Raw genomic sequence first — 15560 nt, forward strand, 5'->3', positions numbered from 1 at the left:
AAACAAAGGGAAAGTGAAACTTGTTTAACTTGTAAGTTAGGTTTTCCCCCTGACTGAAACACAGGCAGCTAAACTTTCCCAGAATCCCCGCTCCTTCAGGGCAAATGCCAGGTAGGGATCAAAAGCACACAGTGCAAGCTGACAAAAAGGATCTTGCTTATTGTAACAACACTTTCTCCACCTCTATCTATCTCCCTTTTCTTGAGAACACAGTTTTACACTTGTCCTTCATACAAATAACCCGAGGGTGAGAATTATTCAGAAGGCTTGTGTTTGACACCCCATCTGTTCATTTCTGACAGCGATATATAATGTAAGGCTATAAAAACTTGAAAAATAATGCAACATAAAAAGGGATTGACTCGGCTCCAAGAGGCCATAAACGGTAACAAATACCATTGTATGATTTATTTCATGCTGTAATCTTTACAGTAAGTCATCTTTCAGACATTTCCATGTGACAGGTTTTAATAATATTAATGCCCAGAGCAATCCAAATCATCGCCAATAGACATATTTATCAAGCTGCCAATCCAAGTAAATGAAATTCTATAAGCAATAATGTAACATGTTTAAAGGAAGCTAATAAAACAAGTCAGCAGAGAAATATTACTTCAAAGTATTCTCTCTCTAATCCGGCCCTGGATGTTATACAGCCAAAATGCAAATCTTTCCCCTATGTGATTTATTACTCCAAAAATACCAATGACCTTTTCACGAGCTCCTGCACAGCCCCTCACACACATTCATAAAGATCGTGATGCATTCTGCCAGATTAGCTGAATGCTGGAGTGCTTAGCATTATTGCTTTGTTTTGCCTTGCCTTTGGATTGAGATGTGATGGGTAGCATCAAAGAATAAGATCTTATGTCTTTAAGATTTATTAAAAACTGACAAGCCCTAACGTAGGCTTTGCAACTCAGCAGGTATTTATGAACAATTATCCAGATGCTAGATAAGTTTCAATTAAAGAGGAACTAAAATTTTGTTCTTTAACCTGGTTTTCCCTTTCATCTAATTCAGTTTTTATTAATCCTTTGTTTGGCTAAACGATCTCTCATCCAGGACAAAAAGGAGTCCGAGACAGCACAGTCAAGCATCAATGTGGGTTCTTATGCACAAACATTCTTTAGTACCAATCTAGAAACAAAGCAGGAATGAAAAACAAGAGTCAACAACTCAGCAAAAAATACACCATTAAATTTGTCATGCCTATAGGCAAGAACATGTGGAAAAACCATGTCTAGTAAAGGAAATGTATTGATGGAAAGACTCATAAGTGTCTCAGGATCCTAACAGGTTTTCAGTCTTTTACTTATAGCCCAGCTTTATAGAATTTCTTTTGTGAAATGGTACCAGTTAAGTCAATTTCCTGGATATAAAGACCCACTTCTTGGTGATCAATTTTGGGTGAAAAAATGTGTGCGTATTTGAGTTTTGTACGTGTAGTTTGAGAGAAGAAATCTTTAATCAGAGCTTTGCATGCAGCCAAAAATCTATGCAAGACCTGGGCCTGGTGGGTGTTTGAAGACTAGTAACCCTGCCCATTTCCCTCCAACTGGACCTCCTTGAAATTTTCTGAATTTCAGGTTCTTGATAAAATTTTTAATTGAAAATACATTTTTTGACAAAGAACCCTCTCCCGAATAAATATAGAGCTAGTGAAAACTTTTTGAGCAGTGAAAAAGTTTGCTGATTTTGACATTTCAAAAGTTCTGAAACACTATTAAAATATTTTGAAAATTCCTAATTTTTTTTTTTTCGTACCTACTCTACCTTCTCTCTCACTCACTCCTTAGCTGGAGTCTATTTCAGTGGTATATGAGCACCTTTTTTTATGGGATGCTTAAAACTATGTGTCTTAAAAGTCCCCAAGTCCCTGCAACCTTCCTAAACAAGGGATCATGTGATCTCTAAGTTCTTGTCTACAGTAGGGAATAGAGCCATTTGTAACTGAACTGGTTTAAGCATGAACAGTTAAGTAGATCTACACTAACTAGAATGAATTGGTTTAAGACCCTTTGCATATTCCTTCCTCCACAACAGCACTGTCCCTAAATCATTTTCAACTGCAATGCCCTCTTGGCATCTATCCTAACGTTCTCACCATACCTCCCAGAAGAGGTGCTTCTTGAAGATTTTGAACAGTCTCTGGTACACAATGTGAATCAATGCAGTTCATCTGTGTCCCTATATGTACTGCAATGGTTCAAGAGGAAGTCGCTTCTAATGCTGCAGCAGCAGCAGAGCATACTCCAAATGGTATTAAGCCAGTATGGAAAACTTTGGAGCACTTCTGTGCATTAACACAAGGGCTGGGAGCTGGGCTCCTAAATTTCCATAGATCCTCTTTTAAAATCCCAACGGAGGTGCAAAGGGTCCCTAGTTCAATGACATTTCAATTTGTCAGGAAGGGTTTTGGTGCAGGGCTCAAGCCAGGGAGACAAATTCTACTGCTTAGTGATCAGGGCAATGGCCTGGGATGTGGGAGACCCATGCTTAAATCCTTGCTTTGCTGCATTTGGGGTGCAGAGCAGGGATATAAACATGGGCTATGCACATTGCAGGCCACTGCTCTAACCTAACCTCTTTGCTATGGAGTGTGATAGTCATCCTTTCACTAGACAGCCCAGGATGGAAACGCTCAGGTGTGTTCACTCAATTCCACTGTTGCAAAGACATTCACAAGGTTTTGTTTCATTTCAGTGCAGAAAAAAAACAAATTCTGAAACCTGGAGAGAGACTTTAAGGATGTCCGGGGTGAGTTCACCTGGTAGTACCCCTGCACAGGAGGCAGCCACACCTGTAGGGGGTGGTTTGCTTGCAATTGGTCCTGGCCACTCACTCAGCTCTCACTAGTGGCTCCAAGTAGCTGCATGTACACTGCAGTGTCACACCCTGATACTTTACCTCAGCTGGCATGCTGAACCTAGTGAGAGGAGTCAGTGGTGGCAACCGCTAGAGAAGGGCATGCCTGGCCCTCCAAGGAGTCAGGGTCAAACACGTGTGGAATATTAGACAATAGAAACTGAATGAAGAACGGAAAAGACTTCATTTGGCCCCATCGTTATTGCTGAGAATACAGACGTGAACCAAAGAAGGAGAGAAGAAAGTTACCGGAGCACGGAATTGTTGTGCTCCTGACAACTCCATCTAGGAGAGTGTGTCTTCACTTTGTGAGCTTGGGCCCATCACTTCCCCACTCTGTGAGCCCCTTCCTTTGGGCTTGTCTTCACTACAGAGCCTTCGCTGGCATAGCTATGCCAGCAGATCCCGCTAGTGAAGACGCAGCTTAAGCAGACAGAAGAAGTTCTTCTCCCAGCATGATGACACCACCTCCAAGAACAACATTAGCTAAGATGTCAGAAGCACTCTTCTGTTGACATAGCTGTGTTTACACCAGCGGTTTTGTCAGCATTGCTCTGTTGGCTAGGGGTATGCTTTTTTCCCATTCACAGATGACATAGCTATGCCAGCAAAACTTTGTCGCATAGTCTGAGACTTTGGCTGTCTTCTCCATTTAGACTGTGAGCTCTTTTAGAAAGGGACTGTCTCTTACTGTGTGTGTACACAGTGCCTCCTGATCTCAATAGGAGTCTCTAGGCACTATTATAATGCCTGTAATAAGTACTACTACTGCTATCTGTAACATTATAAAATGTCCTCCCATAGGAAGCAGTGGAAGTCCAATCCCTGGTGGCATTTAAATCTAGACATCCGAAAACCTTGTGTAGGGTACAGTCATGCCTTGGCTAGAAGGGACATCATTGCCTCTTTTGTGATTTGATGGTGAGGGAGAACCTTGATGGGGAAGGGAATTATGTATTTGCATATTTGGCTGCATCTTCAGGGAATTACAGTACATCTGCTAGTAACATTTGTGTTCCTTTTTGTTAAGCGGCAGCAAAGATCTCAGGGAAAAATAAATAAATAAGAAATACCTAATCCCCAAGGTGTAATGCCAGAATATGGAAACTCACTTCTCTTGAATACCTCCCTCTGGCATAATTGACTTTTCATGCACATTTTAATAATGATATTTCAGCAGGTGGTGAGGGCTCTTTTTGTGTGTGTAAATTATGTTGTGGGATGTAAGGGGAAAAGAGACGTGTTATAAATTAATTGTGTTTTCATTTATATTTAACGAGTCAGCACAGTCTAACGGCGCGTGTGTATGTGTTTACTATGCAGTTCCAATATTTACAACTGACCTAACTGGTGGCAGAAAGGAGCAATGAACAAGGTTTTATCGTTCTGATCCTATATAAGTGCTGGGGACAGCTGCCGAGCTGCAAAGCTACCCAGAGGAGACCTTGGAGTTTTTGTTATGCCAATGCTTGTCTTTGCTGTCAAAACAGAGAAAAGGATTGTGTTGTTCATGAGCTCTTAACAGACTTAGATCTCAAGCCTTTGTAGAAGGAAGGTGACAAACGTGTGACGATATCTGATTAAAATATGACCATGTAGATCATGGTTGCTACCACTGTTATATAATTGCAACAGATCTTATACAAAGTGTGTCTAGTAAGGTGTCAGCAGAAAAGTTATGATTTGCTGAAAATTATTATAGTGTCACTGTGCGTCTCTCAGGGTCACAATGAAGAATACCAAATTCAGGACAAACTGCTGAGAAATAGGATAGACACACCCCAAAACTGGTGGTTATTCTCCCATCAGATATACCAAACCAGCAACAAAAGTAAACTTCTGTTTCATCACACTGGCTAACAAGAAGTCAGGAAAGTAGTCTCCTTAGGCATTCCAGTCCTGGGTTCAACATCCAGACACTAGACTTAAAGATGCATGGTTATTCATTTCATCAAACAAAAGGATTCTTCTGATCCCAAAGGACCAGCCACATATCCAGGTCAATATATAACTCAGATCTTTCCCAATAATCACACTGTTGCCAATCTTTTAGTATCTAAAATCTAAAGGTTTATTTATAAAAGAAAGAAAGAAAGAAAGAAAGAAAGAAAGAAAGAAAGAAAGAAAGAAAGAAAGAAAGAAAGAAAGAAAGAGAGTTGAAATTGGTTAAAGGAATCAAATACATACAGTAATTACAAAGTTCTTGGTTCAGGCTTGTAGCAGTGATGGAATAAACTGCTGGTTTGTTAAGTCTCTCAGTGCTTCCAAATCATTGGAAGGTCCTTGATCCCTTGGTTAGAATGCTCCCATTAGTGTAAGTCCATAGTCCAGATTTTTGAGCAGGAAAGAGGCAAAATGGAGGTGTTTCCAGGGCCTTTTATAGCTTCTCTCAAGTGAAGGAAAACCCATTGTTCTCACTGTGGAAAATTGCAGGTGACAAGATGGTGTTTGGAGTCAAATGGGCAAGTCACATGTCCATACATGATTTTGCTTAGTCATAGCTGGAAAATCCATTAAGTGTAGATGGGCGTCTTCCATTGTGAGTTAAGTGTTCCTTAATGGGACATTCACTTGAATAGTTCCTTCACAATGTGCTGGCTAAATACCTTGTGGGTGCTACCCAGAAGCAAACAATTGAAATACAGGTATAGAGCCAATGCTCATAATTTCAGATACAAAAATGATACATGCATAATCATTGCATAATCATATTCAGCAAATCATAACTTTTCTATTGACACCTTACTTGACACACTTTATATCAGATTTGTTGCAATTATATAACAGTGGTAACAACAATGATCTACATGGTCATATTTTAATAAGATGTTGGTTGTGTGTTCCTCCCCAGCCAGGATCTTGTGTACTCCCCGCAAGTCCTTGTATAACGACTCTGGCCAAAATGTGCTTCATCCCCCTCTAGAGCATGATTCATCACAGTATAACAGCCTACTACTGCTGCCAGCTAAGTATCAGATAGTGATTCCCCTTACTTGGCTGAGTAGCACCTTACACCATAAGCAGTCCTACTGAAGGTCAGTAGGGCTGCTTGTGAAGGTAAGGACTATTCAATGTGAATAAGAGTACCCAGGTTCAAACTCTTCTGATGACCATATATCCAGTGGAGACAGCTGGAGGAATTTAGATTGTGAAACCTGGGAAGGTCTCCCCTGTTGGTACTGCCATCACTTTGGTTAGCAGACTGATTTAGGCTGGCGCTTAGGTTAGACAAGTGGGACTGCTGTCAGGGGGTTCTCTGGGATTCAAGGCCATTCAACTTTATATCATCCTTTTCCCATGCTGCACTATCGTCCAGATTTGCTAAACCTTCCAGGCATGCAAGGTGCTGAGCACCTTTTTGTCAGGTGCTGAGTTCAGAATGCCTCGCATCTTGCAGAATTGAGCCCTTCGAGGAGAGTATGGGTTGATGGACTGAGAAGCTGGATGTGTGTAAGGTTGAATTGAGCTTCTATGAGGCCATTCAATTAATCAAGGCAGGGAGGAGCCATTAAACCATCCATTGCAATCAAAACCAGTAGCAATGCCACAAGAAGTAGTACGTGCAAAGGGTTTTTAATTGCATCCTGAAAGAAAACACCCTGCCATTCTCATCTCTCACACAAATATTCACTGCAGCTGCAATACCAAGAAGAGTTCTGAACTTCTTACCTGGCAGTGATACCTGTAACAGGAAGAACCCCAAGAGACCTCGACTTTGCTGGCTCTTGGTCTGGAAGGTACAGTGTTTCTTGAGTAATCCTCAGCTTCTCTGAAAACAAAGGTAGTGAAAAGGAACTTGCCTTTCTTTATATATCGTTTGGTTGTATTTCTATGCGGATTGCAAGTGGCCACCGCGCCATAGGAGAGTTCTGCAGGGGCTTAAAAAATGCTTGACAATGGGGCTTTAGGTAATTGCTTAGCCAAACAATCACACAGCTAATAAAGCACAGTATTATATTATGGTGCATATGTATAGTATGTACATGATAGCCTTATACATGACTAATACTACATATGACTCATGGTTTCATTCCAAAGGGCTGTTCAAATAAATCTTTTTGTTTGCGGTTTTTAGAGGACTCATATAAACCAAAAAAATAAAACTCACTCAAAACTGCCAACTTTTGCCCACCCAAAACAGGTGACCCTCCCATTTATCCTTTGGTAATGCAAACTCCAAGCTATATACCATTGGGTTAAATCAGACTTTTCCAGTGTCTTTGATACTTGTCTTATTCAGTGAAAGGTGAATACCTTTACCATGCACTAAGGGCTTGTTTGCGTGGGGACACTCAGGAAAAGTAACCCAAATTAACAAAGGTGTGAATTTAAAGTTGATTTGTTAAACCCTGTGTGGACATGCTCGTTCAGAATTAAAGGGGCCTTAACTCAGTGCTTGTCTATACCGTAACTCAGTGTGAATGGTGGGAGTATGAATTGCAGAACACACAAAAGTGTTGCACTCTAACTGCTTCATGTGAATGCTGCTGATGTGAACTAAAAGGCACATTGTTTGTGATAATAAAATCCTGTCTGAAAGAGGACTGCATTAACTGGTAGCTATGGGATATTGGCCATGTAGATGGCTGTCATGTGCATACTATATGCTATAGTATAGTTTGAAGGAGGACTATGTTAACATGAACAAGGTACCTTTCAGTTCGCCCCAACTGTATCCACCTGGAGCAGTTAGTGCACAGCTCTGCAGTGCACTCTGCCATTCACACCCCTGCAATTCACACTAGGGAGCTGTGTAGACATAGCCTGCTCAGTTTAGTTTAATTCACTTCCAAGGTGAAATAAAATCAACCAATTTAAGGCCACTTTATCATTCTGATTCAGACTGTCCACATGGATTTAATTTAGATTTAGATTTAGTTCAACTAATCCATTTTACAAACTAATTCGGATTAACTTTCTTGAGGCCTGCTCTACACTAAAAAGTTATACCTGCATAGTTATAACGGTCAGGGGTGTGAACAAAACCACACCCCAGACTGACATCGCTATACCAACATAATTCGCATTGTAAACACAACTATCTCTATGAAAGATGACTTCCGTCAGCACAGCTAACTTCATTTGCACCAACAGAAAAAACTTAAATTAGGCCAGTATAATCTCTGTGTAGACATATCTTCACTGTCCCCATGTAGACAAGCCGTTAGGTCCTATGGTATAACACACACTTGCACAGCCTGTTATGCCTTGGTGTTCAATTGCATTTTGTGGAAAGAGAGTGGGGGATGCTCTTTATGTGAGTTATGCTTAGATTAGAGAAAGAGCTCTAGACAATCTCTTCCACATGATTAGAAATAAAAGTCATAGAGGGAAGAGTGAATCTGTCTTAGGTACTTAAATGGACCCCATTACTGACTCAACTGTCTGAAAATCTCACAATCTTGAACCTTTTTATCCTCAGAGCACTCTGTGAAAAAGGGAAGTGCTATTATGTCCATTTTACAGATGGAGAAGTGGGTCACCGAGAGAGCAAGTGAATTGCCCAGTGTCACACAGGGAGTCGGCAGCTGATCAGGGAAATGAACCTAGGCCTCTCAAGTCACAGACTAGCACCCTAACCACTGTAGTATCATTTCTCTGAATAAACTGATGTTCCATCTAATTCTGACGTCCTTCCTGTTGAGTAACAACTGTGCAAAGGTCTCAGGATTTGGCCCACTGATTCTCAGATTCTCTGTCTTGCCATCTGCCTTTCCACTCTGCATTCCTATCACTATCGGAGCCTGACAGGAGGCTCAGCAAAGATCTCTACATTACATGTGTCCAAACATGTCCATACATGTGTGTATGTGGGTGGAACTTGGACTGGAGAAGCATTCAGACCCACATATCTCTTCATCGCACTGTCTGACAGGGGAAACCTATCACACCATTTATCTCCTTTGGATGTTGTAACTCTTCCCAGACTGTTCTAATCCAGCTAAAAGGTCTCATGAGTTGAAACATACACCTGGCAGAAAAGGGACATCTTTTTGCATGGGCCATTTGTCAACTTTAATAAGCAGCAATTGACCACACAGGTGTGTTTAGAAGCAGGTGCATTTACTCCTGGTAACAAGATAGCTCTACCTGCCATTCTACCAGCCTCTATTTATTTACAGTGTCCTGTCTCAGTTTATCCAAGTGACTGATGTTTCCTTATCTGGGGATTTGTTCTCCGGGAGGTGGGTGGGAAAGAAAACAGCTCTCTGAGGGCACAGCATGCAGCTGTCAGCCTTTACAGGAGATCAGGCTTAATAAAAGTATGGTAAGCCAAGACAGATATGGTATATAAAATGTAAAACCAGCCTAACTAGCTTCAGGAGAAACAATCATCTGAGAAACCTCTGAGTTTGAGGAAGGATGGTCTTCAGGTTAAGGCATTTGACTGTAAATCAGGTGATCTGGGTTAAATTGCTGGCTTTGCCACAGACTCCCCATGTAATTCACATAAGGCCAGATTCTCAACTGAGATAAATCAGGGCCCTTGACTTTCAAGGTGCTAAGGCTGAATTTTGTCCTCGAAGAGTTTGAGCTGCGATTTTCAAAAATGCCTGAAGGCCTCCCTTAGGCACCAAGGGATTTTTGAAAATCTCATCAGGTGCCCATCTACATCTGCAGGTGACAAAATGCACCTAAAAATCTGGTCCTAAGTAGTTTATGACTACTAACCATTAGCTTAAGTTACTTAGGGATTACCTACATGTGGAAATTTACTGGTACATACAAGTATAACTATAGCTGTAGAAACAATGAGGAGTCCTTGTGGCACCTTAGAGACTAACAAATTTATTTGGACATAAGCTTTCGTGGGCTAGAACCCAAGTTTATGCCCAAATAAATTTGTTAGTCTCTAAGGTGCCACAGGGACTCCTTATTGTTTTTGCTGATACAGACTAACATGCTACCACTCTGAAACCTATAGCTGTAGATTCAACTATAGTGAGATAATTATTGCAATGCTGATAAATTTCCTGGTGTAGACAAGCTCTAGGCATGTTTGAAAATCTCAGACCTCGTCTAAATTTAGGAGGGTTTGCCAGCATAGATATACTAGTAGATCTATATTGACCACACCTCCCAGTGGAGACAAAGCTTATACCAGCAAAATAATTTGTTTGCTGGGACAACTTAAACTAGTTCTCCAAATGGAATAAGCTATACCAGAGAAAGAACTCTTGCCAACATAACTGTTTACACTAGGGATTTTGCCAGCATTGCTATGTTGGTTGGCATGCTATTTTTTTCACATCCCTAGCTATGCCAACATAGCTATTACAGTAAAACTTTCTAGCGTGGACCAGGTCTCACAACCGCTTGAGATGTACGTGGTCTCTAGATAGAGGCTTCAGGCTGGCTCCCTTCTTAAAAATACCATGGCAGCCCCAGATGGGGAAAGGTTATGTTTTATTACCAATAGCTATTGGCAAGATTTAGGTATTTTGGGGCTAGGGCAGGAATAGCCCTTGTCTCTGATTTTAACAGATTGCCCTGGCTTTTCACAGCCATGCGTACTCCAGTTAAATGCTGACACTGTATGTGATGCACAGTGGGAAAGCTTTTGGCTGCTTTAACTGACGTTCAATTCTCTTAGGCTTCTGCATTAGTTTGGGGATTAATGAAAATGAATCAGATCCTTCGCTGGTGTAAAATCAGCCTAATTTCATTGAAAACAACAGAGAGAGGCTGATTTTACACCAGCTGGGGATCTGGCTCACGATTCCTTATCTCACTTCAGCTGACAGTGGAACTAGAGGCAGCCAGGACGTTATGTACTGATTAAGCTGCATTACTTCTTTTGTCACAGACCAAAGCACTTCTTTTTATGCAGTGTTTTGCTCTGATACATCCAAAATGCTAGGGAGAACTGACAGCAAGTTCTTACATCTGGCAATACTTTCGATCCCTCTGAAGCAACTGTTTCCCTGCAGTCTATCTGGTGAAGAACTGTAAACAATTGTTTTTTATCAGGCTACATTTATACTAAAATCCCACCTTGCCTTTTCATCCAACCACCTTAAATTGCATAGGAAGGAAAAGGTAAAGCCATCAGGTGTGAGAGCTCTTACAGCGTCAATGTCTGTCCATGTGTCTCTTGATGACTCTTTTTGAGATGTCTTTGTATTATACAGAAACCTCTGTTCTGGGAATCAACTGGTTTTGGGGGACCTTGGTTGCATCTATTTTAATAAGTATGTGGAACTGAAAAATGGGCTATGATTTCTCTTTATAAATGACATTCCTACATGGAATCCTCCAGGTGTCAGCATGCTTGTGTTTGTTCACATGGCCTGTTTTGCTGAGCATTCTCTATGAATGAGTTTTTCCTTTATCTCAGCCCTGTGTACTTCAGCCAGATATTTAATAATGGGGCTCGGCTGCCATCTACTGCTGAAAGGAGATTTAATTTTAAAATATATATTTTGTGTGTGAGAATTTGCTGAGTGCTGATGAAAGATACCTGATTGACAGCTTTGTACAGCAAAAGTCCTATATCCAGGGCACAGACACAGTGCCTGAGAATTTCAAAACAGTCTAGATTTATATACACATTCTTCAGTAAAACTAGGAGATTTAGACACAACTCTTCCATTAGACTGCTTTTGAAAATTTCAGCCAGTATTTGTAGCTGCCGGGAATGGTGCTCCAGCAGGCCACCACAACGGACCTCAACATTATTCTGAGGAGAACACTTTATGGGAATAGGAGCGTATCACAGTTCCATGGCCTTTCTGTTCATGCTGGTATAACACAAGTTGTGCTCTAGTCAAACACAAGTTATTGAGCTCAATATAGAGATAAGTGGGTGAATTTTAATGGCCAGTTATGTAAAGAAGGTCAGATTAGATGATGTAATGGTACTTTCTAGTCTTGAACTCCATGAATCTATGAAGCAAGAAGGATGTTAATTAGTAATGACCAAAGTGATGTACATTTTGGTGTGGACATGTATCCACTAAGGAATGAACTGAGATCCATCAAGTCATTCATGTAAGCCAATGAAGAACCAATGGACTGAAGCAATTTGCACTTACTACCGGGGGTAGATTTCAGCAGGTGACTTAGTACTGAAAGGCTGTAGGTCCCATTTCCAGTCCCAGGGAATTTGGGGTAGGATGGGAATGAGCCATTCCACAGTTGCATTGACATTATCGTGAATAGGAGTTTTTCCCATCCAATCTATGCTTTCCCAATTTTTAGCCTAAACTCCTTAAATCTTATAATACATCCTTGCTCAACCTCAAATACATCTTTTCTGCCTTCATTATTATTATTTCCTAGTCTTATGATGATAATATCTTATATATAGAGTAATATCCTGACCTCCTTACTCACTGTCATACTCGACTTTTATTTAGGGTAATTCCCACGGACTTTAATGAGAGTTTTGCCTGAGCAGGAATTGAGTACAAACTGAGTAAGGACTTCTGGGTTTATCCTGTAGCACCTTTCACACCAAAGCACCTCACAAACTATACGCATACAGCACCAATGAGATGCAATTGCCCCAGACTCCAGTTCTGAAGTTAAAGAGCAGCAGCCCATGCAAGGATGACAATGGGGAAATTCTGGCCAAGGAGATGTGGCTCTTATAAAAATGCAGCAGGAACCTTTACTGTCCAGTCAGAGTAGATGGGATCTAAAAGTCTTCTGAGAACTTGTCTGAAAGATCTGCACTCAATAAATTGTGTGCAATTCAGTTTCAATCTTTCAGAATGATAAAGGGTTATGTTCAAACCTATGTTTTCACAGACAGAATAAAGAAGAGGATGATTCAGTAACCTAAGAATCAGGTAGGAACTAGCTAGCTGCTTCCTATTTCCTCTAACTGAAACCCAGTCTGAACAGAACATTACCTGAAAAGGATCTTGTCCAAGATTTCCTTCTGCAGTGACATATTTTAATCAGCTCCGGATTATCAATATCACTATGGCAGGCTTTACAGTAAAAATGAGCCCTGAGCAACAAAAGCAAATCAGGAGAAATTGGATTAAATTTAGCGGAGTGGAGGAATAGGTCCAAATGCATTTGTTAACTCTTGAAAGCTCTACTCATCTAGAACTTTTTTACTATAGGATAGTACAGAAAGTTACCTTTTGACTTCCACTTTGGATTTGGCAATAAAAAAGCCCATTGTGTTTCGATGGAGCTTTATCTGTGCAGATGGGTTGACCAGGAGGCTATTGGAAAACAGTTTGGAAACAAACAAACAAACAAACAAAGGCAAATTACCATTCACAGATTCCAAGGCCAAAAGAGATCATTTTGATAATCTAATCTGACTTCCTGTATCACACAGGCCATAACACTTCCCAAAATAATTCCTAGAGTGGATCTTTTGGAAAAATCAGCCAATCTTGATTTAAAAATTCTCCATGATGGAGAATCTACCACAAGCTTTGGTAAATTGTTCCAATCATCTGCATCTATTGGGTGAGGTTTTTTGGCCAGTGTTCTGCAAGGAGTCAGAGTAGATGGTCATAATGGCTCCTTCTTACCTTACAGTGTACGAGGCACTTATACACCACCCCACTATCATTGTTGTGTTCAAGTTTCACAATACCCCCATCATTAAGTGACGTGTTATTTGCCCCATTTTACAGATGGGGAACTGAGGCAGAGAGATTGACTTGCCTGTGGGCACATGGGGAGTCTGCGGAAGAGCCACGACTCAAACCCCAGTCTCCTGAGTCCCAATCTAATAACTTAATGACAAGACCAATCTTCACAGACTTACCGCAATATAATAACTGTTTTTAAAAAATAATTAAAATGTTTTTAGATGTTTGTTAGATGGTTAAGTTTATAGGAAACTGACTCTTTTCATTCTCAAACCAATTTAAAAACATTTATTTTAATGTAATGGATAAATTCATAGTCTAGCCGCAGTTGCTGAATATTCCAGATAGATCCAGGTGCACCCACTGTGTAGCTGAGAACGCCAAGTACTTCCCATTAAAGCATGCTTGTTGTGCTGTTACATGTATAAGGGATGTGCAGGTTCAATGCACCTGCTGCACTGCTAAACATACTATTACATCCCGGAAAAAGACACCTGAACATCCCAGGCACATTCAGAGAGCATGTACCTGCTGTGTTGCTATAAGTACTAGGTACAGCTAGGTAGAATCCCCCTGCAGTGTTACTAAATTTATCAGATACAGTTAGGCAGAGCTGCCCAGCTGCTGGATGTATCAGTGACATCCTAACATCCTACTGATTTCAACGCAGTTTTAATGGGTCTTGGCAGTACAGCTGGAGCAGGGAACAGCCATGTAAGGTTTCATCTTTCACTTCCCACCCAGAAAGGAAGAGGACACCTCCCCATAGCTTCTCCTCTTTAGTTACTCAGTTACTAATGAATAAACAATTGATCCAGAAGAAAAAAATATTCCTTATTATTATTATTGTGGCAGCATCTAGAAGCCTCAGCCATGGACCAAGGCCCCCATTGTGGTAGGTTCTGTACCAACACAGAACAGAATGATGGTCTCTGCCCCAAAGAGTTTTCCCCCTTGTCATCTCTTTCTCATTCCCATTATTTCCCTACAGATGCCAGAAGCACCAGATTCACCCAGGGACTGACTTGCAGTAGAGCTGATCATCCACAACATTCACTGACTTCACAGCTGTGAGCATTCAGCACCTCTGGAAATCAGCCCTGTGGTATCTCTAGCAGTTTTCTCTCTCCTGTATCCCTTTGTTTTGTTGTCAGTGTTTCTTTTCATGTTCTCAGAGTCTCCCTGAAACAGGCAGACACTTCATTTACAAAGGCAGAAAAAAGTAATTGCACTTAATAAACTGCTGTTTTCTGGATAATTTTGTAATGTTTTCTCAAATCTGTAGCATTGGCTCATTCTCCTTTTCTCAGCCAGTTCCAGCATCCCCATTAGGGTGTCTTGCATTTCATCATTAGAGCAGTTAGGGACTACTATCTGGCTCTGACCCAGATCAGCTTCAGCTTTGAGCAGATTCTGCTTTCAGCACTGACAGACTATCCCTTTGTGACCAAACTTCATGGAGGTGAGGGAACTTGGCAATTTCTGAGGTTAAAACCTAGGGAAGTGTTTCTATTAGTGATGGAAAGAAATGGGCTCAGATTGAGCTGGGTCACCCGAAATCAAGGTGAAACATCTGCAGTTTACACATGAGATCCCAGTTAAGACCATGAAGTGAGGCCTAAACTGCTGAACACTTCCTGTTTTCATGAGCCCGTCTCTGTCCACGGTCATCATTGTCATGGCCCTGGTACCGTGGTCTTGTACTGGCTGGGAAAAGGGCCACTCTATCAGTCATTATTGTATAATTGTGCTACAGAGAGGAAGTCACATATTGATTCAGGGGACCTTCCCTCCTCCCTCAACACAAAGAAAACCACAACTCTCCTTGTGTCCGAACCTAAGAAGTGCTGCGTGCTGTCACCTGCTCTAAATCCAGCTGCAGATGAGAGTGCTCAGTAGCAGGGCTGGCTGCAAAAAATCCAGGTTACAAAATTTGTTTTCATTCCAAGGTGGAGTGAAACCAAAACCTTTTGCAATTCTTTGCAAAAACAGGAAAAAAAGAAAAAGAAAAAGAGACCTGTCCCAGAATAGTCAGCACACTCAACTGGGATGTGAACCCCAGTTCTAATCCCTACCGTAGATAGGGTGACCAGATGTCCCGATTTTACAGGGACAGTCCCGATATTTGGG

At 41.1% G+C, this 15560-nt stretch overlaps 1 protein-coding gene across 1 annotated transcript in view; it reads right to left on the reverse strand.

Annotated features, from left to right (window-relative positions):
- Nucleotides 1–15560, reverse strand: part of KCNU1 (potassium calcium-activated channel subfamily U member 1) — an 81437-nt gene that overhangs the window by 37390 nt on the left and 28487 nt on the right. Inside the window, exon 16 of the mRNA XM_073324746.1 lies at nucleotides 12963–13049. Within this exon, the coding sequence (XP_073180847.1) occupies nucleotides 12963–13049 (87 nt within the window). The remainder of the gene's footprint in view (nucleotides 1–12962; nucleotides 13050–15560) is intronic.

Source organism: Lepidochelys kempii, chromosome 26 (genome assembly GCF_965140265.1).
Source record: "Lepidochelys kempii isolate rLepKem1 chromosome 26, rLepKem1.hap2, whole genome shotgun sequence".
Classification (NCBI taxonomy): domain Eukaryota; kingdom Metazoa; phylum Chordata; order Testudines; family Cheloniidae; genus Lepidochelys; species Lepidochelys kempii.